The following is a 21788-nucleotide window of genomic DNA, read 5'->3' as shown; positions in this document are numbered from 1 at the left end:
TATTTGTGGGGTCTTGAAAGCAAACCAAACTCATTGAGTCTCATGCTATAAAATTAACAGCCTTCACACTAACAACAAGATAAAACTTTGATATCCATTCCCTGTCTGTCTGCTGGAAGGATTCTGATGGAAGAGAAGGTCCTTTAGCAGATGCTGGACCCATGCTTTGACCAAATCAACACAAAAATCAACTGGTTTGGATGTAAATGTGTGAATAGCTTAGAAGCAAAAGCTTCTGTTTTCTCACAAACATCCAGATCCAAGCACATTGACATCCCTCTGGGAAAGCTCTCAGAAATGGCATTCATGTCTACTTACACTGAAACAAAGCTTTATAAACTTTATTTTTCATACACATATTCTGCTGTCAGCATATTTGTACAGTCATTTTAAGATCTGGAAAATTGTACACACCACTCTTCATGCTGCAACAACCTTAAAGTGCCGGATCAATTTTTGACTTCTGTTGAAGCTCAAAATAATACTTTCTATGTATATACAATACATATATATACATGTATGTGTTTGCATCTGGGAAATGACCACATTTCACTAAGATAGCCTAGCAAAAGTGATATTAAATACTTCAGTCTGCAATCTCAGTATGAAAACATAGCTGTGATCCATCTGCTGGCAGCAGAGAAGCACCACACTGACAAGTGGGTGTACTCATAAAATGCCACCTGAAATAATTCCATTTAACACTGGCAGGGAAATCAAGTATTGCAAGAGCAAAGGTACAATACAAGAGACCAAGACAACCAAACCTAAAGCATACAGTCCCACTCAGCAGCATTGAATTCCATTCCTAAACAAAAAAAAAAGGACTTGGTCCAAGAGCCCATTTGTACTATGGAATCACTTTTGTCAGAATCAGGTAGAGTGTATCTTTGGTCACTGTGAGGATAAGAATAATTGAATGTACAGGTATTCCTCAACCATCAAAACGAACTCTTTGGATAACTCCCTTCCCTGAATACACAGCTATTGTGAGCTGCTTAAACATCAGTGTTGTCACCTTTGTGTACGTGAATTACTGAAGGTGCTTTCTCCACAACATGGATACAGCGTCAGAGCACAAAGAGATTAAATATTGAAGCAGCTTTAGTAAACACTTGCTGCAGAGGACAAAACTTTGTGTGCCCTCAGGGTTTATTGGCTGCAAAAGGCTTTGGCCAAGATGGACCAAAAGGTTTGAGGAAGAGCAAAAGGCTTCTTTCATTCCATCAACATGAACCCAATAGGAATGAAGCAGAACACAACCACAAACCTACTAAACTGGATTTTGATTCAGTTTAGATATGGAACACAGAATTGCAAAGGTATGGCACTAATAACAAAGAAAGCATCTTCAAACAGGTAAGATGCTCTTATTCCTTTGGAAGTCACTTTCTTCACTATACATATATTCATTTCTCCTTTATGATCAGCATTCCTCATGCTAGACATTTTGTGCTCTTACACTGAGACAGCAATAATGAGGAGGTTAAAAGCAGATTAATTCTATCAAACCTGAAAGGTTATATATCTCCACTTGTTTTCAGAGATCACAGCTTTTCAACTGATGCCCTGTTAACTGAAGCAAGCTGTCCAAAGGAACTGCAGGAATCTCTGAGCAACCTGTGTTCTCAGTCAGTCTGAGTGCTCTCAAAATGCTTTTGGTCCTCCCATGGACCAATGCTGTGTAGCTTCTTTTATGCTCAGAATCAAAGCTGAGAGAAACTGCAGCCAGTGAAATTCCAGCCTCCCACCCTCATTTTGCAGTTGAGCTCAGAACAAAAGGAAGAATGCAGTTCAACAAAATAGCACAGGAAACATTTCCTTCAGCAGACTGCTGCCTTTTCCGAGTAGCCAAAGTTCTCCAGACCTGAACCTTATCTTGGCAAATTAGACACGAGGGTAGTGCAAAGCTATTCAACCTACATTAGCAGTCAGCTTCTCCATATGATGTTAAACAAATTAATTCACTAGAAGAATCAGATGTTCTTCTCATATTATGTCAGGGTATTAGTGAGATCAGGTACTACTTTTACATTCAGAAGGAACAGGAAATTTAGACTGATTCACAAGAACAGCCATATGCCAGGCTCCCAAGAGAAGTCTGTTGAGAGCTGGGTATTCATTTTCCCACTGCATGTCCCTTTTGACACAGCATTCACACTTTATAATTATAGTTTTAGCTCTAGCATTAACGAAGACAAGCTGTAGGCTTCTAGAAATTTTCTTGTACAAAAAGATTAAACGACAAAGTTTTGTAGATGTCTTCTTTACTAAAAATAATCACATTTCCCACAGGGACACACCAACTCTGCTCAATTCTCTGGTCCTCAGAACACTTTCTCCAAAGCCATACAGTAGCTTCTGTGACTCATCTTCAGACTCATGGCATGTTATTCTGTCATGAAGTGATTGTTATTCTGCCATAAAGTGATTTGAACTTTTTAAAATAAAGAAACCTTGAATTAATTTGGTTTTTTTTTTTTTAAAGGAGCAGGCCAAGAAGTCTGGGAAAGGGAAAAGAACAGGGAAGGTGGGCAACAGAGATGGAATTAAAAGATTATACAGACTGATAGCCAGTACGACTTTTTCTTCTTCCAATGATGTAAGATATAAAGACAAGAATGATAAGGAATCCAAGCGCCACGCCCACTGCGATGGGAATAAGAAAGTTCAGGTCAGAATCAGCAATGCATTCTTCAGCTGCAGAAAGAAGAAAAACAAAAAAAAGCAAGGGAGAATAAATTAGTAAGGGAAATCAAGCATTAGAACCAAAGAAAGCAAGGAGCAAACAGGCATTACTGAGAAATTATATGGTACTAAATACAATAATAGATGTAAAGTAAAATCAGTATTGAGTAAAGAATTGATGGAAAGATTGATTTCTTTAAACACATTTACTCCACACATCCTTTATATTGGTAAAATACTTCTGATTTTTACATTCAAGTTATACATTTAATTTCAGCTTCCTCTAGCAAGCAGAGGATAGATTAGAAATGTGAGGACAAACCAGCAGTCTGAGCATGCATTAGCTGATCACACCTCAGAGTTAGCAGCAATAAAACAAAAACCCCACTGGTGTAGTGCTGCCTTGTCCAGGGGTCTGCCCAACCCTCAACTCACCAGCACTCCTCTGGGTTCTAGACATGAAGACATAAGGGACAACCCAAGTAACAAAGCAGAAACTTACTAAGTCCTACAAGACACAGCCAAATAAATATGCCTCCAGGCACTGCATGGAAAACACTGAAAGACTCCGTTGGGGTGGGTAACTTTATTTTCCATACAAAAGGATTATGAGTTTCAGCTGAGAACTACACAGACCCCACTGAAATCCACACCAGAGGGAAGAACAAAATAGACATCTCTAACACTACAGTGGTTTTTAACATACAGGTTGTAAAATATGAGGAGCTCCTTGCTGGCAAAAACAGTCATCAATGATTAGCAAACCACGCTGGGAACTGTTTCAAACGCGGGGGCAGGGCTCGGCGTTGTAAGCTGTTCGCAAGGAGAGCAGAGCTCCACCTGCCTGTGCCAGGAGAGGTTTGGTAAGGCAGGAGGCCGTGCCTGGGCTCTCCAGCACTGGAACAGTGCCTGCGTTTCGTAAAGCAGACTCCTGGTAAAACTGTGTTGTTTGAGTTTTTAATTAGGACAGAGCACCACACACAGAGTCAACGCTTCCTCAAAAGTTGGCTGCTGTTTTTCACCGAATCAGCATTAATTACGGGAAATGTATTGTCTTGCTTTAGCTTATGACAGTCAGCACACACTTGCCATGGCCCCTCCCTGAAATACTATACAAAGCCTTTGACTAAGAGCAAGGAGAACAACACGTGGAGGCTCAACAGCTGAAAATACTGAACTCATATTATCTGAAGGCACCTACTGCCAAATAGAGCAACACTTAGAAGGAAAAAACAAGAGGAAAGGAACTATACACCTTATACAGCTATTTCAAAATATTCTGACTGAGAAAATATTTAAACATCTTAAAGAGAGACAGGCATTTGATATTTAGTCATCTTGTTCATTAAATACCAACATAGACAATTTGCTAGATGCTGGGTAACAAGTCACTAAACACCAACACTAAATAGGAATGGATTTGCTAAGGATGAAGGTGCCCAGCAGGCAGTGACAGAAATTCCCTGTCTTCTTCAAAGGAAGGAGATGGCTGCAGTACACATCACACTATGGCACCGTTACAGGCAATTCCCAGGGTGAAGAAGGGGTTAAGGTTTCATACCAGGAACATTCCATCCTTGCTGGCACACTTCTATCCAGGTATGGCTACTGCACAGTGGTTAGAAGCTTCAGAGAGGTGTCTTCAAGTGCAGAATTGGTAACTACAGCCCAACACACAGCAGGGCCAGCAGGAACAGCTTTTTCAAATGACGTGGCTGAATGTGTTTCCATTCAAAAAAGTCAGAAATTTTGACCCAAAATTTTTTTAGCCCCAGTATAAAAGCTGCCTTCCCTTTTAATTCCAATCATGAGATTCAACCAATAGCCCCAGAGTTTGTGTTTCATTAACATATGATAAGGAAGAGAGAACACTGTGGTAAATTAAAAAAATTTAAAAAGCCAGCCAAACAAAAAACCAAAACAAGGAACAAGTTAACCAACAAAATGCCCCTTCCAAAACCCAAATCATCATTCACTGGCTAGAAATGCTTCTCTTGAGGACTATTAGCATGACATCTTTAACCTAAAATATCAGAAACCCTGACATTAGAATACAATACTTAGTAAACTGTGTATAAGGAACTAAACCAACCACACTCCATAACAGGTTATACACATTAATATTCCACATCCACAGGTGTTAAATACATCCACAATTTAAATGCTGTTTCCAGAGACCAGAACAAAACCAGCTATGTAACAGAATCTCAGATACAGACTGGTTAGAGTTCACCTTACTCATTAAGTTTATTTTCTTAAAAAAAAGACAATACAAGACGTCTGTTTTCAAATCAGTTTAAAAATGTGAACAAGTTTCCTCAAGAAATAGAACAATCTTTATTTTTAGAGCACAGGTTAAACAGATTGACAGTTCCCTATGGAGCAATACATACAGGAAAACTAGTGGTTTTATAACAACAGGAAGTCAGGTGAAACTGATGTTTTTTGAACCAGTTACCTGCACATCAGTCTAGGAGTACTTAAACCTCTGAGCCAATATACTTACAGGTTTTTGCAATGGTATTTCTAGTGTTGATTTTAGGAAGCAGTTTGCATGAATCTTCTATTTTATGACTTGGAAACTGTGTTCAAAAATTTGCATGGTCAGAAGGATAGTGTGATGATTACTCCTTAACAGAGATGCATGTTAACTGGTGCTACTGAACATCACTCACAAAAAAAAAAAAAAAAAAGAGCTAAAAAAATCTATATGAACTTTGTATTTGAGGATATATTAATATGAAAGTCATTAGATCCATTTTTTAAAATTAAAATGGTAAGTCTTGAAGTTTGTTTCATGATTAAACTTATAGCAGTTTCCCACTGTCATTAAAATGCATTTCAGTAACTGATGCAAAATTCAAGCTGTAGACTGCAAGCTATAGTAAGCATTATCCACCCATACATGCTTCCTTGGCTAGTGTCAAGAGTAAACTTCTTTACAAAAAAAAAAAAACAAAACCAACCAAACCATTACTGAAAGAAGTGTATTTTATGATTTGTATACAAACATGCCACAGACATCTCTACAACCCTAGAGAACACTAATATAACACTAGAGCAGCTTTGATGCAGGCTAAACTCATTCTAAATGGGGAGACAATGTTATGTTCATTAAATAACTAGCTTAGGCAGTTCATGTTATGACATATGCAAAAAAGCCACAATTATCTAGAAGTCTAAAAGGCTTCTTTTTTTTTCCATGCAGTAAGAATATGCACAAGGAGCCCAGAGAAAAGGTGTGCATCAAGGGTTAGTCTCTGCAGAGCTGCAGTTTAAGAACAGTCCAGTTGCACTGCACTTTTTTTAAGCTACTTATTCTTTTCATACAGCAAGGAAAAACAGGTGTTGTGGATGCATCTCAGACTTGTTTGGCTTTTGCATTCTTAACGTTAATAAATGCTACACTGCAAACAACCCAACACAAACGTTCAACATTCAGAGTGCCAATGGCGGGCAGTTATAATGTGAACTTTGACTGGCAGAGAACCATTCAAGATGAAGATTTAAAAACAGCTCAAGCTGCAACAACAGATACTGGCTCATTAAATGAAAGCATCTTTAAACAAGGTCATTCAAAGCAACAAGACAGACCAGTTCTGTGCAGAGTATGGCATGAAGTTAAGTGCACTTTAAAGTCCTGGAATATTTAGAAAGGTTATTCCCTTTAAACTGATGCCAGCAAAAAAAAAGCTTGCATTAATTTAGCAGAAGTCTGCCTTAGGTGAGTATTTTAGATGACTGACAAGTTATAATAAAGAATTCAGTGCCTAACAGGTTTTTTTTTTTTTTTTTTTTGAAAGCATCTGGAAACGGCACTGAAGTCTTCCCATATATTCACCATTTGGCAAGTTACTCATTTTGTTTGTACAGCCATGGTATAGGAATGATTCCTGAAATTACACCAAGGCAGGAGTAAATTACTGAAATCCTAACAAAGGCAAGTAAGTTACTGCTGCCACTTCCAGAGATCACTTAATCACCAGCCTGAAGTTCAAGCCTATGGAAAACAAAGTTGCTATTGGGCATTAGACAATCCTTGTTAAATACTATACAAGTCAACAGAGTGACTAATGCTGCCAGCTTAACCCACAATTACAACAACAACTAAGGAACGCAGAGGAGAGAAGCAAGTACAAATTCTATGCTATTCTGGGAGATGCCCAATGCACATCAGTTCAGAAAGTGTTATTGTTTCAGGCTAGTATTTGTAAAAAGCAGAAATAAATCCTAAACGCTTTAGGACTTTTGCAAGATAAAATCCTTAGCCTAGCAATTCATCCAGGATTTGACATCTTCAAAACAGCTATGAAACCCACATTGTCTTCTTAGGGCAGGAAAACAAAGTGTAATTCTGCTTCATCTGAGATAAACATTCTCCCTTTGTTTCTCAACTCCAATTAGCTGTGGCTAGTAATTACTCCTAAGTTTTGGGTCTTTTCTGGACTTCAGAACTTGCACTTGCTTTGTTTAGAGTGAAATCATAACAGGAATCACACTTAGATTCACAAAGTTTGATATCCAGCATAGCTTTTTCTTCTGCCAATTATGTAAGCAACCACTATAATGGCAATCAAGACAGCAAGTGCAGCACCAACTACAATTGGGATTAGAATGCTGTCATCATCCAGCGAACACTCCTGGGCTGTAGGTGAGAGAAAGGTTGCAATAAGGAATAAATAAAGACAGAATACTTGCCAAGTGCGGTATAAAAATCTGTTTTCCTTAATATGAAGTTGTTAAAAAATCAAGTATTATTTAAACTAAGAGAGAAAGAACTGCAGAGGTCTCATCAATACATTTAATGTAATTAAGCATTTAAATTAATTTAAACATTGATAACCTATAGCAAGTTGAGTGTACAAGTTTTCCTGTGCACAAGATCTGCATTAGGCAAGGGAGCAGCCATTTTTCTACATTCACAAACCAGGCTTATCTATTTCATACTTAAGGCAAGTCTGGTTGGTACTTTCACTCATTAAGGATAAAAAGTGACCTACATTTGGTATCAAGAATCTATCCAGAACAAAGACATGTTACACAGATAAAATAACTATAATTAGAAGAAAGCTAGCTGCAACTTTAACTACAGAGTGAAATGGATCCCTAACTCTTTAGAAAAAGACTAAACTGTTTACCCTACACACATCTGGAGTTATCTTATTTCTGTCTAAAACCAGAACTTTTCAATCTATGTGTCTACAGATCAGTCTAGTCCAATAAGACTGTGCTGCAAGTATTAGCATTAAGCACAAAGACCAGTCTGCACTAAATATTAAGAGGTAATTTATGACATTTCAGTTTTCTCCAGACAAGATCAAGATAATGCAGCAAACAAACATTTCAGAATCTCTTTTGTTCTGAATATTCAAGACTGCCTCTGAAGGAAGCCCTGACAGTTCATTCTTCCCCAACACTCCTATTCCTCAGACTGACAGGTAAAAAGAAACAAAACACCTAACAGTACTCCCAAAGTCCACTTCTACAAAGGTTCTGTCCAATTTTCTTACATATCTGAGCTACAAATGCTGCATATCAAGAGGCTGTCATGTAACTTCTAACCTATTCTGTACAGCAACACTTAAGTCCCTATTCAGCATCTCTAGTTAATTTAAGTTTTGTGAAGAAGAACCACGCACTTAGCAGACATTTTTCAAGTGAGAACAAAGCTTTGCTTGAACTTGAATGGCACTCTCAGAACCTCTCTTCATTCCATGTATATCTAAACATATTTCAAAAAATTGGAACAAGAGCTTCTGAGATAAAGTGCTTGTACCTAATGTTGGTACTTTTTAGCAAGTGAGAATTTTGCAAGCATCACTAAAAACAAAAATCTAACTCTTACCTGTAGCAAACTTATTTGCCTCCACAAGGAATGGCTGAATCCATAGATTAAAAGTATGCACTTGAACATTTTCATTAATCTGAAGGGTTTGCTCTTTTCGGCACATGTAAGAGCTACCAAGGAAAGCATCCCACTTGCTTAAGTTGCTGTTGTCTGCACTTGAAATGACTAAACAAAGAAGGAAAAAAAAAGAAAGGTAATTTGCATGTTCACTTAAAATGCAAGACAGTTGCTAATACAATGAGACCGAGTAGCTGAATCTAGAGGGCCCAACACTTCAACACTGATTAGTCAGAAAAACAAAGTAGTGCAAAGTAGGATTGATCAGCTTAACCAGAAATCAGAAACTGAAGTTATTACAGTACTTTGCAGTAACCTCTCTTTCATAGGTACATGACATCAGGCTTTCCTTATACCTCTGCTCGTCTCAGTGCTGCAGAGTTGCAAGTGTTTTAGCTTTAATGCTCTTTAATTGCTGTAGGTATGACAAGCAATTAAAAAAAAAAAAAAAAGAGAAAACATATGTTTGTTGGGAAAAAGTATACTTGAGTTTTTGAAGGACTGGCCTTTTTATAGTGAGAGTTAATTGGACGATACAGTAGCATCTTCAAACAAAGAAGGCAACAGCTGGTTTAGGAAAAAAGCTTCAAATTTGGTACAACTGTATTTCACACCACAAAAAATTACATTACTGAAAAGAGTTATAAAGAAGCCCTCTTAATTTACAGTGATTCCATTAGCAAAAGTTTCAGGAATCGTAGAGTGGTCTCACACTGCTGTTTAAAGTAACTCTTACAGCCATTTCTGCTTAGTATTTTTGTTCATACCAACTTCTAGACATAGAGTAGGAGCCAACAGTAAGCATGAACAACACTGAAAAAAAACCCCAGAAGTATTTGAGGCATACATTGAATAAAATATTACCCTTGTTTAAGGCAGATACTGTTTCTTACCAGAACCATTCAGACGGTTGAGCAGAGTAACATTCACCTCCCTCAGATAAAATTTTTGTACACTTGCACTTGTATTTTTCTGTTCAAGAAGAAAGAACCAAGTGTCAGTTTGCAATTCTGCATTTGTAGCTTTGAGAACACGTGCTTTACAAAAGCCAACATATTTACCAGTCTTACATTTTCTACAACTTTAACCCAGCTCTCCATTTGTCTTGAGGCACTCAGCTGGCCAGTTCCACTTCCCATATGGGAACAGCCCACCACCAGCAAGCAACAGGAGGATTTTACTATAAGTGATCACCATGCATGCTGTTAAATGATATGTTAGTTTAAAATAAAAGAAGTTACTTACAACACCAAATGTGAAACCAATCAGTGTGCTATTTCCATCATTCAGTTTCAGAGTGGCTGTTGTGTTACCACAGGCACCATCTGCAACAGTTGTCTTTGGATTGATGTTGATCAGAAGAGGCTGAAATACAGACAAAGAACACCAAAGACATTCAGCTGCCTTTGGAATACATTGTCCCAGTCAGGAACAGTCTTGGGTTAGAAGAGCTTGTCATAAATATGACAGCAGGAAGAGCTGAGCTTGGCTGCTATGGAACCAAGGCTGTTTGAGTTAAATTTACATGCTGGCAGTACTGAAGCGAAAAAAAAAATTGCTAGAGAAGTGTTACTTTGTTCCCTAATACAACAGGCTAGCCTCCATGGGAAAAGACAATATCTGCAGGGAACAACAGCCATAACAGCTAAGAAAGTTCCAGACTTTTAATCATGTTAGAAGTATTCCCAATAAAAAATTCTGCTGAATCCATGTAAGGTTTTTGAAGACACGTATTATGCAACAAAACTATTCTGATGTCAGAGAGGTGCTACGTACAATACTTAGAAGCACTTCTGGACAGCCAGCAGCGTATAAAGCAATACCCTGCATTCAGATTTCACACCAAATAACTACAGCAACTGTTACTTTTCAAAAGATAAAAGAAGCACCTTTTCTTGGGAAACATTCAGTTGCAGCCCCACAGTTGCCAGGAAACAAGTTTTATTTCCACTTTTAAGAGAATAATTGCCAGTGTCTGGATTCTCCACAGGGCTGGGAGCAGTTGTTGGAGCAGGAGATGAAGTAGTGGTAAATGCAGTAGTTACATTGGCAATAGTAGGTGGAACAGTAGGTGCAGAAGTAGGTGTATCAGCAGGACATCTAGACTCTGAAAAGACATTGTAATCACCATTTAATTACTGAAATTCTATTGAAGCCTTATTACTCAAAGTACTGCTGCCACTTACTCTCAGAAATCCCATAACACTCAGTTTTAAATCCACACTCAGTACAGTACCACTTGCCTCTGACACATGAAAGCAAAACACACAAAGACAGTTAAATTGTTTTAAAAGTGTGACATGTACTTGCTGTAGACCAAGTTAGTGACCCTATTAGGCTACATGCAGCAGGATGCTGTGCTTGTCTCTCTCCTGAGCTATGAGATGAGACAACAGGCTCTGGACTACTCAAATTCAACAGCAGAGGCCACCACTGGATGTGGAAGGCAGTCAGCTAAAACCCCTCAAACTCAAATGATTTACTCAGCAACAGCAGTTCTGAAGTGCTTATTCTTAATACCCCAATTACTGGAATACACTCTTGAGAAGAATCCCACCTTGGCACACAAACAATCGATAGTACAGCACACTACTAAATCCGCTCTCCTAAGCTATTTTTCCAGGAACAAGAAAAGAAATACTGGAGGATATTTACATGGATATTATTAAACACAACACATCTTAGAATTGGTGGATTTTTTTATTATGGGACTTTGCTCCCTGCACTAAGGTGGAATACAAAAAAGCTCTTTCACAAACTGAAATGCTCACCTTTTTTACTGACTGTGCCATTCTGAACAAAAGCCTGCATAGTAACATTCCAGAAAATCTGTGTTGTATTTTCTGCTTCAATAACCAAGGAATTATGACACACGAAGACAGTATTCAGTTGAATTGGACGTGAAGGATCCTTCACAAGAACAGTAACTGGTCCTACAAATAAGCACAAATGTTTTAATGCCTTATGAACTACAGGAACTTAGAGGTAGTGTTATATTTTATATAATTTCGTAAGACAAAGACTAAGCGATAATTAAGTTTAACAGTTTTAAGCTCTCTTGAATGTTCTCCCTGTATGTGCTGACCTGAAGTGCTAGGTAATGTAGGAGTAACTAAGCTTACAGAGCTAGACAAGCCATTAGAAAGGTGAACTCTTTTACTTAAGTTTGTAAGGAGAAAATAATTCTATTATTAGTAGGCATTAGTACACAGTCAGCCCAACACTGTATTGCTTGGCAAGGTAGAAGGTCAAGCAGTGCCCACTAAAATTAATCTTCCATGTGCCTGCTGTCTACCTCACTGATCAAAGCTGTTTATCCTTCCCCTTCTCTTCCACTTCCAGGAATTACACATTCAGTGAAGCCATTAGGCCTGCATTGTTACCCAGCAGGCAGGTACAAGGAACAGCAGTTGGCAGCACTTGGTACAGAACTCATTACACTCACTGCTAACTCCTGTATTCCTCCTTACTTCGAAGAAGCCAAGCCAGGTCAGGTACACAAGGTCTGACACTTCTGGCTGAGATTGCTTTGCAAGTCAGATTCTGCACTGAATGTTACCTTTTCTTTTAGCATCAGGAAATACAGCTGTGTCATTGGTGTTGTAGGTCAGTGTGATGAAGTCTCTCTGGTAAGTTTCATTGTTTTTTGTGATGTTAATGCTCCAAGAATGACCTTCTCCAAACTGCACTGCCACAAGGGCAGCTTGTGTGTCATTGCCACAGACGCTTCCATTGTGTGTCACACTCGATGACAAGTTCAGGGTTGTGGTTTTCTAGAAGAAAAGGGGAATTTAAAATGCATTCACATGCAGCTCTTCCCCATGACAACATTATAAACTTGCTAGAGTTAGCTGAAACCTTGCACAAGATAAGTGAGATTACTTTAGGTTATTCTGGAAAATTATGATAAAGGCTCCTTGACACCTGCCTGAGAAAGGAGCTGCATCAGATTCAAGTACAAAAGTACAACTCCAACCTGGCTGTAAACCTTGATCATGCTGAGCTGTAATTACATTTACTACTTGGGCTAAGAACATACCTACACTGATACTGGTTAGACTCGGTGAGTTTTGTGTACATCATTTAAGTAAGAGCAACAGGGTACTTTCAGTCATCTGTATGTCTGAGAACTTATTCTTTATTTTATAAGGACTATATAGAAATATTCTTTTCAACTAACTTAGTAAAAAAAAGTAAGAAATCAAACACCCTAGGTAAAAGAGCTTAAACTTTTATCCAGGTCAAAATCCAGTTCTCAGCATGAGTTACTCCCAAATACTTACATAATCACCATTGTTTGATTCATATGTTATCAAGAACCTCATCATCCAATCTGCATACAGGCATGTAGCATTAGAAGCATCCTTTATATCTACTTCAATTGCATAGGACTGGAAAAAACCTGTAAGATATGATTATTAGCTATTAAGACATTGTTTTTTCTTCATTTTCTAGAACCACTTAAGAGGACAGCTCATCACAAAGCAGTAAATTATGTGAGAACCATATTCAATTTACCAGACAGTGAAAGAATAGCTAGATTTCTAAAAAGTATCAAAAATAGGAAGCACACCACGAAACTGTCAAAGCTGGCAAAAAATCAAGAAAATGTTTTATAGTCTGTTTACCTGACACAAACTAATATTCTCAAAGTGTTGACTGCCCAACACTGGACGCTTTTAAAATTTGGCTGTACAGGGTGTTGGGCCATCTTGTCTAGACCGTGTCTTTGCCAAGAAAGACCGGACCAGACAATTCTTGAGGTCCCTTCCAACCTAGAATTCTGACTGTCTGAAATAAGCATCAGCTTTCTGGTGCCACAGTGGGTAAATCAAAGGGCACGAACACAGCACTTGAACAATGCGCTGCTTGTAGACCAGCGTCTATTACTTTACGTGTTGTATCAGTGATTACGACTCAAGCTGACCCCTAAGAGATGGGATCGGCACGCCTTCATTGTGCTCGCACGATTCCCAGCTCCAGAGACACGGCTGTTAAATTCCCTCCGCGTTCTAAGAGAACTTTTCCCAGCTGCTGTATTCCCGACGCGGGGACTCCCGGCACAGACGCCGCCGTGCCCGCGGCCCCACGCCGAGAAGCGCTGACAGCGCTGGCCGGGCCGCGCGGGTGGGCCCGCGGTGGCGGCTGCCGGGCCACGGCCCGCGGCGGAAGCAGCCCGAGGCTCCCGGCCCCGCCGCTGTCCCCTCCCCTCCCGTGGGTGGCGGCGCGGGGGGGGGGGGGGGCGGCGGCGGCGCCTCCGCCCCGGGGCCGCCCCCTGAGGGCGCCGCGGGGCCGGGGCGGCTCCGGGACCCCCCTGCCCGGGACCCCCGGTGCCCGCGCGCCGCGTCACGTGCGTGACGGGGCGGGGAGCGGCACGAGCCCGCGGGGACACCGTCACCCACTCCCCTCCCACGGGCCCCGGCGCTGCCCCGCTCACCAGAGACGCCGAGCAGCAGCAGCGGCAGGAGGAGGCGGCCGCAGGAGGAGGCGGCGGCGCGGCGCGGGCCCATGGCGGCGGTGCTGCTGCTGCCGGCGGCGGCGGGGACACCGGGGCACGGCGAGCGGCCGGAGCGAGCGGGCGCGACAAAAACCTCGCTAGCGGTCATGTGAGGGGCGGGGCGGGGCCGCCCGCGCGCCGCCAATCGCCGCTCGGCGCCGCCGCTCGATTCCGTGGGTCGCGGACGGGCCGCTCGTCGCGCGCCGCCTCGGGCGGGCGGGTCTGGTCCGGTCCGGTCCGGTCTGGTCTGCTCCGCTCCTGTCCCGGTCCGGCGGTGGCACCGGCAGGGCGACAGCAGCGGCGACAGCAGCGGCGACAGCAGCGGCCGCCGGACCGGGGCTGCGCCGCGGTGGCCTCTGCAGGGGCAGGGTAGCGGCGGCTTGTTCTGGCCCTCGGCAGTGTTTGCGGTGTGCGCTGGCGCTGCTCTAGTCTGAGGAGGGGTAGCTTACAAGAGATGCACATCCAGGGAAGTTTAATAGAGAGGCTTTCACTGAGGAAAAAAAATAAAGACTGAAGGTATTGCCCGTGTTTGCAATAAATACGAAGGGTTAGTGGGCTCTCAGCGCACCTGTCCCGACGTGGCTGTCGCTGCTGTCCAGCCACCCTCCCACGGGGGACGGCCCGGGCTCGCCGGGGCTCGGTGCCTCCGGTGACTGGGCAGAAACCCCCTCCACACACGGCCCCTGCGGCGGGGGGGATTGGCACCAGCGCCCGGAGCTTCGGTGCGGTTTTTGCTGGTGCTGAAAGGCAGAAAGTGGAGCAGAAAACGATGGGAGAAGACAGGAGTTTGGCTCAAATCAGGGAGAGAAGAACCTGCGGTGTGAAGCGGGGAGAAGACGGCTGGACAAAACACTCGGCGGATTTGGGTCTGAAAGGTGGTGTAAAGTGTGATGGATGCTGGATTGCACCCTGACACTGTTGATTAGGGGGAAAAAAACGAATAACCCCACAGCCAACCAAAATAAGTCAGAAAGGCTGGCTTGGCAGAGAAAGGGGGAATGGAGGAAGGCGTTGAGGCTGGGAGACAGCCAGAAGATGGCCTGAGGAGACAGGAGCTCTGCGCTCGGCGAGGAAAGGCCTTTCTGGAATGGCATATTCCTGCCTGTGATGCTGTGGAAGAACTGAGGATTTTGAATGGTCAGGTTCTAAGACACATCCCCAGCCATGGGAGAAGAAGATGAAGTCTGAAGAGGACGATAAAACGCATTGACCTGATAACGAGACAGTTGGAGTGTAGATGGTGTTGATAGGAAAGCAGTTCTGCCGTCTGGAGGAAGTGGAAATAATGCAGTTTGTTATCAAAGGGCAGTTAGTTTCTCAGTTGTGTGCTTGCAGTCCTGTACTTTCCCACCGAGTGTCACAAAACCAAAGCTGGCATGTCAGGGGTCACCACAGAAACCAGGGCATCGATCAAATGAGGGTCCCAGATGCAGGAGCTTTTGTGGTCAGAGAAGTTCACTGCTTCTTTGCATTTCTTTTTGTGCTTAGTAACCACACCTAGAGCCCCCTCACCTCGTGTGTTACATACCTGCACTTGTCTAAGCATGGTTGCATGTGACTCTCAAATTCACATAATTTCAAAACAGAGTAAATTTATATTTATTCTTTGGGCTTAATTACCAAAAGTTTATTTGAAGAAATAAACTTTATATTTAATAACTGGCTTGCTGTAGGCTGGAGGGAAATGTCAGTAATGGCAGACAGATGAAACCATGAATTCTGAAAGCAGCAAGTCTTTCTCAGCTCCACCACAATGAATGGGGCATTTCAGAGGCTAGGGAGAGTCCTGCTCTGGGGATTTTGTATTTCCTCAGGCTTCACTCCTTTAGAACAAAATTCTGCTTTTAAAAAGTGATCTCACAAGGAGTTAGGAGCAATCACATTAGGAGGATTGACTATTAGGAGATAGACATTGAATTAAGCTTTAATTAATTGGAAGAGGAGAAAATGTTTGATCTTTTCAGGTTGTTCATGCATTTGTCCTTTGTATCTGCTGCAATATTTACTTCAGGACTTATGAATATACATTGATATGTTCCAACACTCCCTTGTTCTGAGTGAAGGATTCTGAATATTTGGATCTCTTGCCTGCATGGTAGGAAATGGGCTCTGAACCAAGTGGATGTTCTGCAGACATAACGGGAAGGCTGATTAACTTGTTTCCTTTATGCCAATTTAGTGAAGCTTGAAATGAAATCTAATGGCAGCAATCATAACAAGCAAATCCTTTTCTGTGTAATAACACAGGAAAAATAGCAAGCAGTGTGGGATTAAAAGAACAGTATAGATTATTTAGCAGAATGGAAAGTACCTTGCTTTGCACCAGAAATATCATCAATAATACCAGAAAACAGATTATTTCTCTGTTTGCATCTGGTTACTTCACCCTCCCTGCACTCCATCCCTGCCATATAACAGCCTGCCACAGGCATGTGGGGGTGTGACATCATTTTACACGATCTTGGTGGACTGAGCTGGTGGTTTACTGTCATTGTCACGCAGTCACAGGGGGACTGATGCACCTGCGGGTGCAGGAAGCGATGGGACAAGCACAAAGGCTGCCCAAGGGGTTTCTGCCCTGTGGGGAATCCTTGGGGAGACCAAAAGATCAAATTCCACCTCCAGGAGTTGGTACAAACACCTCGTGTTTGTGTACAGGAAGAAGTTTGTCTCTTTGTCTCTCAAAGCTCACGTGCTCCAGCCATCTGGATGTGATAAAAGGTTGTTAAAAGCAATGTACTCTTGCGTTTTCAGTGATATTCTCCTCTTCTCACTCAAATGACAGAAGCTTGATTTTGGCACTGTTCTCCCTAAACAGAGAAATTTTTGGCAGTTCCCAAGGCCTATCTCTTCTTTGTAGCTCTGGAGGGAGCAAAATGAAGCTCTGTTCCTCTCATGTTTAACAAATCTTTCAGCTGTCCTTAACAAAAAGTTTAGTAGTTAGGGTCAGATGTTGTCTGATTCCTCCTTAATTCCATAAGTTATTATATTCAGTGCTTGTGGGATTCAACCTCTAACAAATATCCACAACATATTATTTATCATGAATAAATTCTTTATTGATTGTGGCAGTCTTAACAATAAAAATTTAGGTGATAGTTGTACTTCAGTAACATAAGCTCAAACTCACATTCTCAGCTGTTTTCCTTTAATGAGAGAAGAGTGAATGATTGTTACCATAATGCAGAGAAAATGCCTTACCCTCTTGCTTAGTAGGGAGAAATGATTTTGCAGTTGACACGATTCTGGGAGCCACTGATGGATGGCAAGCTGATCCTGGTTTTCTAAGACATTCACATTCCTTATGTTTATTGCTGGATGTGAGAAGGAGGACTGTAATGTTTCTGTACAGCATTACAGTATTACTGCATGTTATACTGCCTGACATCAGTTGTTTTAAGATGGTATTGACATGTACTGAGAGCAAATATCAAAACATTATAATTTCTTTTTAAAGCTTTAGTTCATTGAAGAATATAATTTCATGCCTAATTTCATTTGCATCATATGCTTAATCCTTTGTGAATCCTTTAGCAGTTCCAGCAGTTTAGATCCTATTTCTGTAATCAAACTTTTCTTAGCCCTGGGACTTGCCAAAGTTGCTGGATGTGTGTGGTCAGAAGCAAAGTGTCCACTGTTTAATGAAGCACTGAGTAACTTAATATTTCTGATTCCTGGTGCAGAAGAGTAGAGGTTGTGATAAAAAGAAGAAAGAGATAATCCCTAGGACATGCAGTAATCATGACTTTAATGTATTTTTATTTATTCTTTTAGATATCTCTAAACAAAAGGGCAATTCCTGTGCTTTTTTTTTTTTTCGGGGAAAAGATTATGGCAGAACCAATTATTCCTTCCCAGGAGGCAGAGAAACGATTTGATTCCATTTCACGTGGAAGAGGTGGAAAGAGAGATGTATGAGTGCTGGCCAGAGAGGTCCCAGATTCACTTGGCAGAGGGGGATGAACCACAGGGACCTTCTTGGGACTGTGCCAGCAACTGAGAGCCACAGCTATTCACGAGTTTTCCTTCTCACCCAGCCCCAGTTTGTAGCCTGCGGACTGGGCATTCGGGGTCCGGCCACCGCAGTGAAGACCATGGAGTGTCCAGCACAGGGTGACATCTGCAGGGCCTCAGCTGCGTGTGTGAGTCTGCTCGGGGCAGGGACAGCTCCGAAAAAACCCTTTTCACGGAGTGTCCGTGCGCAGGCTCCGAGCGGGCGGCAGCGCTCCTGAGCTGCCGCTTTCTGGGGGAGGTGGCGGTAGGAAACCAAACCAATAAACGCCGCTGCGGGAAACTGCTGAGTCAAGACTGGGGAAATCACGTGAAAAGCCAAAAAAAGAAAGCTTGGTGGGGAGGTGAAGAGATCAGAGAGCAGGTTGCAGCAGAGAGCTGCGAAACTTCCTGTGAACCCTCGTGTCGCGACGCAGCTGGAAAAACATTCCCGGCGCGGGCTGGGAGGGCGGCAGCGGCGCTGGGTGCCAGCCTCTTGCACAAACCCAGCTCGGGGCCATCGCCTGCTGGAGCCGCAGGGCTGAAGGCAGGGCAGGAGCCGGGCCTTGGCACGGTGCTGGGGCACTGCTGCCCCTCGGTGCTGCGGGGTGCCGGCCGTGCTGGGGCGCCCCGCGGGGCTCAGAGCGTTTGCAGCTGCCGCTGGATGTGATGTGTGCTGCAGCACTCGGCAGCTGGGTTAACATGTGGCGGCAGATGAGATTTATGCATTTGGTGAGTCAGACCAAGCTGCTTGTAGATGTAGCTGTGTTTAATGTGAAAAAAAAGAACTTGTTTGACTGACAACATATTCTTTGGGCTTGTTCCAGCAAAGTAGAGGTGTGTCAATACTCTGGCTTTTGTGGTTTGATCGACATACAGCGCTAACTTGCTGGAGATACCTCTGTCAGCTTCAAAGCAGAATTCATTGTGTGAAAATGGCTCTGCACAGAAGGCACCGCCCACTTCCAGCTCTTATGAAAGATGTGTTGGCTGTAACATTTTCTGAGAGATTTCAGGAGGAAAAGAAGTTACATCTAAAATACAAGGCAGGGAGGGAAACGGTATTATACAGTCATTCTCATAACTGGATATTTTAACTGCAGGACTTCAGTGCTACAGAATCCCTTGTGACCCAGAATAACATTACATCCCTTTTACAGAGAACATAATGATATTTGTAACTAGTCTATAGTTTCCAGCTCTGACAGAGATCAGAAACCAGGTCTGACAAACACCAGGCTAATGTCTGTTCACTGCGTTGTCCTGAAACAGAGCTCTTTGGGCAATGATCTCTCTCCAGTGTGAGGTTGTGCGTTTGGTTTGTGGTTTTAGAGCTAGGATTTGAAGCAACAACTGCTACTGTAGGAATAAAAAGGGAGAAACTGAAGGGATACACACAGAGTGCCAGTTCTGCAAGTGACAGGATCGCAGGCCTGTGGTTGCAGAACCAGTTCTGACCTACTCCCCAGCCACATCCTACAAACCAGCTTTACCTGTGCAATGACAAGGCTTCAGCTCACCTTTGCAGAGGCTGTTTTGTAATTATTGTTCCTATCTCATGCTTGTGAGCTGCACCTTCTCCCCAGCATGCACGTGGCAGAACTTGGCCTGTGTAGTGCCCTGCCCAGCCTTCACTGAAAATTAATTAATGAAAGAGCAGCTTTGCCTTGAGCCTAAAACTAGCACCAGCTGAAGGGCTTTGTGGATGTCATTAAGGGCCTGCTTTTGAGAAAGGTATCTTCTTTTGGCCATGATAATGAATGTTTTTTAGCTATACCTCAAGCTTCAGAGATTACACAAGGGTAAAACAGAACAGGCACTGTGATAATTTTCTAGGAGGTTCAGTTCAGAAGGGGAAAATAAAGCTGTACATTAAGTGAACATGTTGCTAATAATCCAGCATTGATATTTCACATTGAATTAAAACTACTACTGCTCCAAATAGTAACAAGCAATCTATTCCTTATCGTTTCAGATGCAGTTTACTTGCATGCTAGCCCCTTTCTGCAAAGTCATAGTGACTAAGCTTTGCAAAGAAGCATAGGAGCCCTTGAGCCCTGCAAAGGCCTGGGCAGTGACCCTCTACACTCCTTAATTGCATAACACATCTAAATGTTGGATCTACTGAAAGCAGTTACTGCAACTTCCTTGTTACTGCAAATATCATTAGATAGAACAGAATCTGTAGACTTACCTTTTTGAAAAGACAAAATTTCATAGCAAGTTATGATTACTCAGGCATTTTAACACAGAAGTACTGAGTGACATCCCCGTTTCCCTCCAGGTCTAAAATACAGGTGTTGCAAGCAGACAAGCAACTGATTGTTTTAAGCAGTAAGATAAAGAACTATCAGCAGTTGTAGAGAAAATTAGGTTACTTCTATTCTCCTGTCTGAATAGTCTCCTTAGGCTGCAAGAACTGACCAAACTTTTGATCTAACAAATGTAACGATGCTGGTAGCAAAAGAACTCGTGGAATTCAGTAGATACAAGCAGATGGGACATGATAAAGAGACAATTCCAAGAGAAAAAGCTACACGAGAAGGTGGCCAGCCCACCAACAATGGAACCCAGCAGGAAATCAAGAGTCCACCAGCCAGAATTTTATGTTTGACTTGGCTTGGGTGATGAATGTCAGGGGGTATAACTGAGAGGTGTGATTGGGGTAGGGGTCCTTCTCCAGAGGCACCAGTTCAAGCTGCAACCAAAGAACCAACAGGAGACTAATTGGAAACATTCACTTGGACTTGGCATTCTTAGTGAGGTCCTAGGGTCAGACACAGTTACTGTGGCTAGGCTGTGGAAATCTCTAGCAATTGATAAAAAAATAGTATTTGCTGGATGGGAACTACTTTACCTCTGCCCAAGAGGTTTATTTGCAGAGCTGCAATGTCCTACTGATTCTAGAAAATTCAAAGTTACTTTTTTTGTTTAATTTATATCCTAATGCTAATTTTCTATAAGCAGCAGCAAGACAAGCTGTGAGTCATTTGAAAGGTGACCTTGTACCAGGAATTAATTACTTAACCAGGAGAAAAACCTGCTTCTTTGTAGATTAACCAACATCCATTGTTTCTCTTCCCAGTTAACTCCATGTATTACAAGATACACTTTGCACAAAGTTCAATGCCTCCCAACCACTCCAGTAAGTTTTGAGGTGTTCATTGTTTAAATGCCACTGTGTGTCCACAGACCCTGGCCTCTTTAAGGGGAAAGAAAAAAGGCAAATCCAAAGCTACCATCTTAAATTTGATTTGTCATCAGTTTTTCTCAATCAGGAGAAAGTACAGTGGCATATATTGCACTTCACACAGGAACAGGAATGAAAGAATTTATTCTCTCTGTTTTTTCTCAGAGTAGACAGATAATCTGTCAGTCTCCAAACAGTCATCTGTTTCTGTAGGACTTTTTTTTTTTTGTTTTTTTTTTTTTTTTGTGAAGAATGTAGGATATACTCTCTTTAAGGAGAAAGTGTTGGTGGAAAAAACATCCTATGCATTTAGATGCCTCCAAGCTGTAAGACAGGAAGGAAGCAACTGAGCAGGACTGGTGGCAGATGCTTCCCAGACCTGCCCAAGCCCACCTGGCCCAGGACTGTTGTGTGGTTCAGCAGTGCAGGGCCAGCCCCCCTGCAGCCCACGCCAGCCTTCCCAGAACAGCTCACAGGATCAGCACCTGTCCTGCTACAGCTATCCCAGTTTCCACAGT

General features: G+C 42.3%; 1 protein-coding gene across 4 annotated transcripts; it reads right to left on the bottom strand.

Moving 5' to 3' along the window:
* Positions 1-326: 326 nt before the first annotated feature.
* Positions 327-14214, bottom strand: LAMP2 (lysosomal associated membrane protein 2). Of its 4 annotated transcripts, none has more exons than XM_053955685.1 (9): positions 14031-14214; positions 12877-12995; positions 12153-12366; positions 11365-11526; positions 10483-10700; positions 9839-9958; positions 9487-9565; positions 8534-8701; positions 327-2700 (listed from the first exon to the last, which is right to left on the bottom strand). In XM_053955685.1, the coding sequence occupies exons 1-9, from the start codon at positions 14197-14199 to the stop codon at positions 2558-2560; spliced, it is 1392 nt and encodes a 463-aa protein (XP_053811660.1). In that variant the 5' UTR covers positions 14200-14214; the 3' UTR covers positions 327-2557. The 4 variants fall into 4 exon arrangements, with proteins under 4 accessions (XP_053811660.1, XP_053811663.1, XP_053811664.1 ...); XM_053955688.1 differs by lacking the exon at positions 14031-14214 and adding an exon at positions 13521-13681; XM_053955689.1 differs by lacking the exon at positions 14031-14214 and adding an exon at positions 13447-13496.
* Positions 14215-21788: the final 7574 nt, after the last annotated feature.

Source organism: Vidua chalybeata, chromosome 14, assembly GCF_026979565.1.
Source record: "Vidua chalybeata isolate OUT-0048 chromosome 14, bVidCha1 merged haplotype, whole genome shotgun sequence".
NCBI classification, from domain to species: domain Eukaryota; kingdom Metazoa; phylum Chordata; class Aves; order Passeriformes; family Viduidae; genus Vidua; species Vidua chalybeata.
The sequence above is the reverse complement of the archived record's forward strand: the minus strand, read 5'-3'. Positions and strand labels throughout refer to the sequence as shown.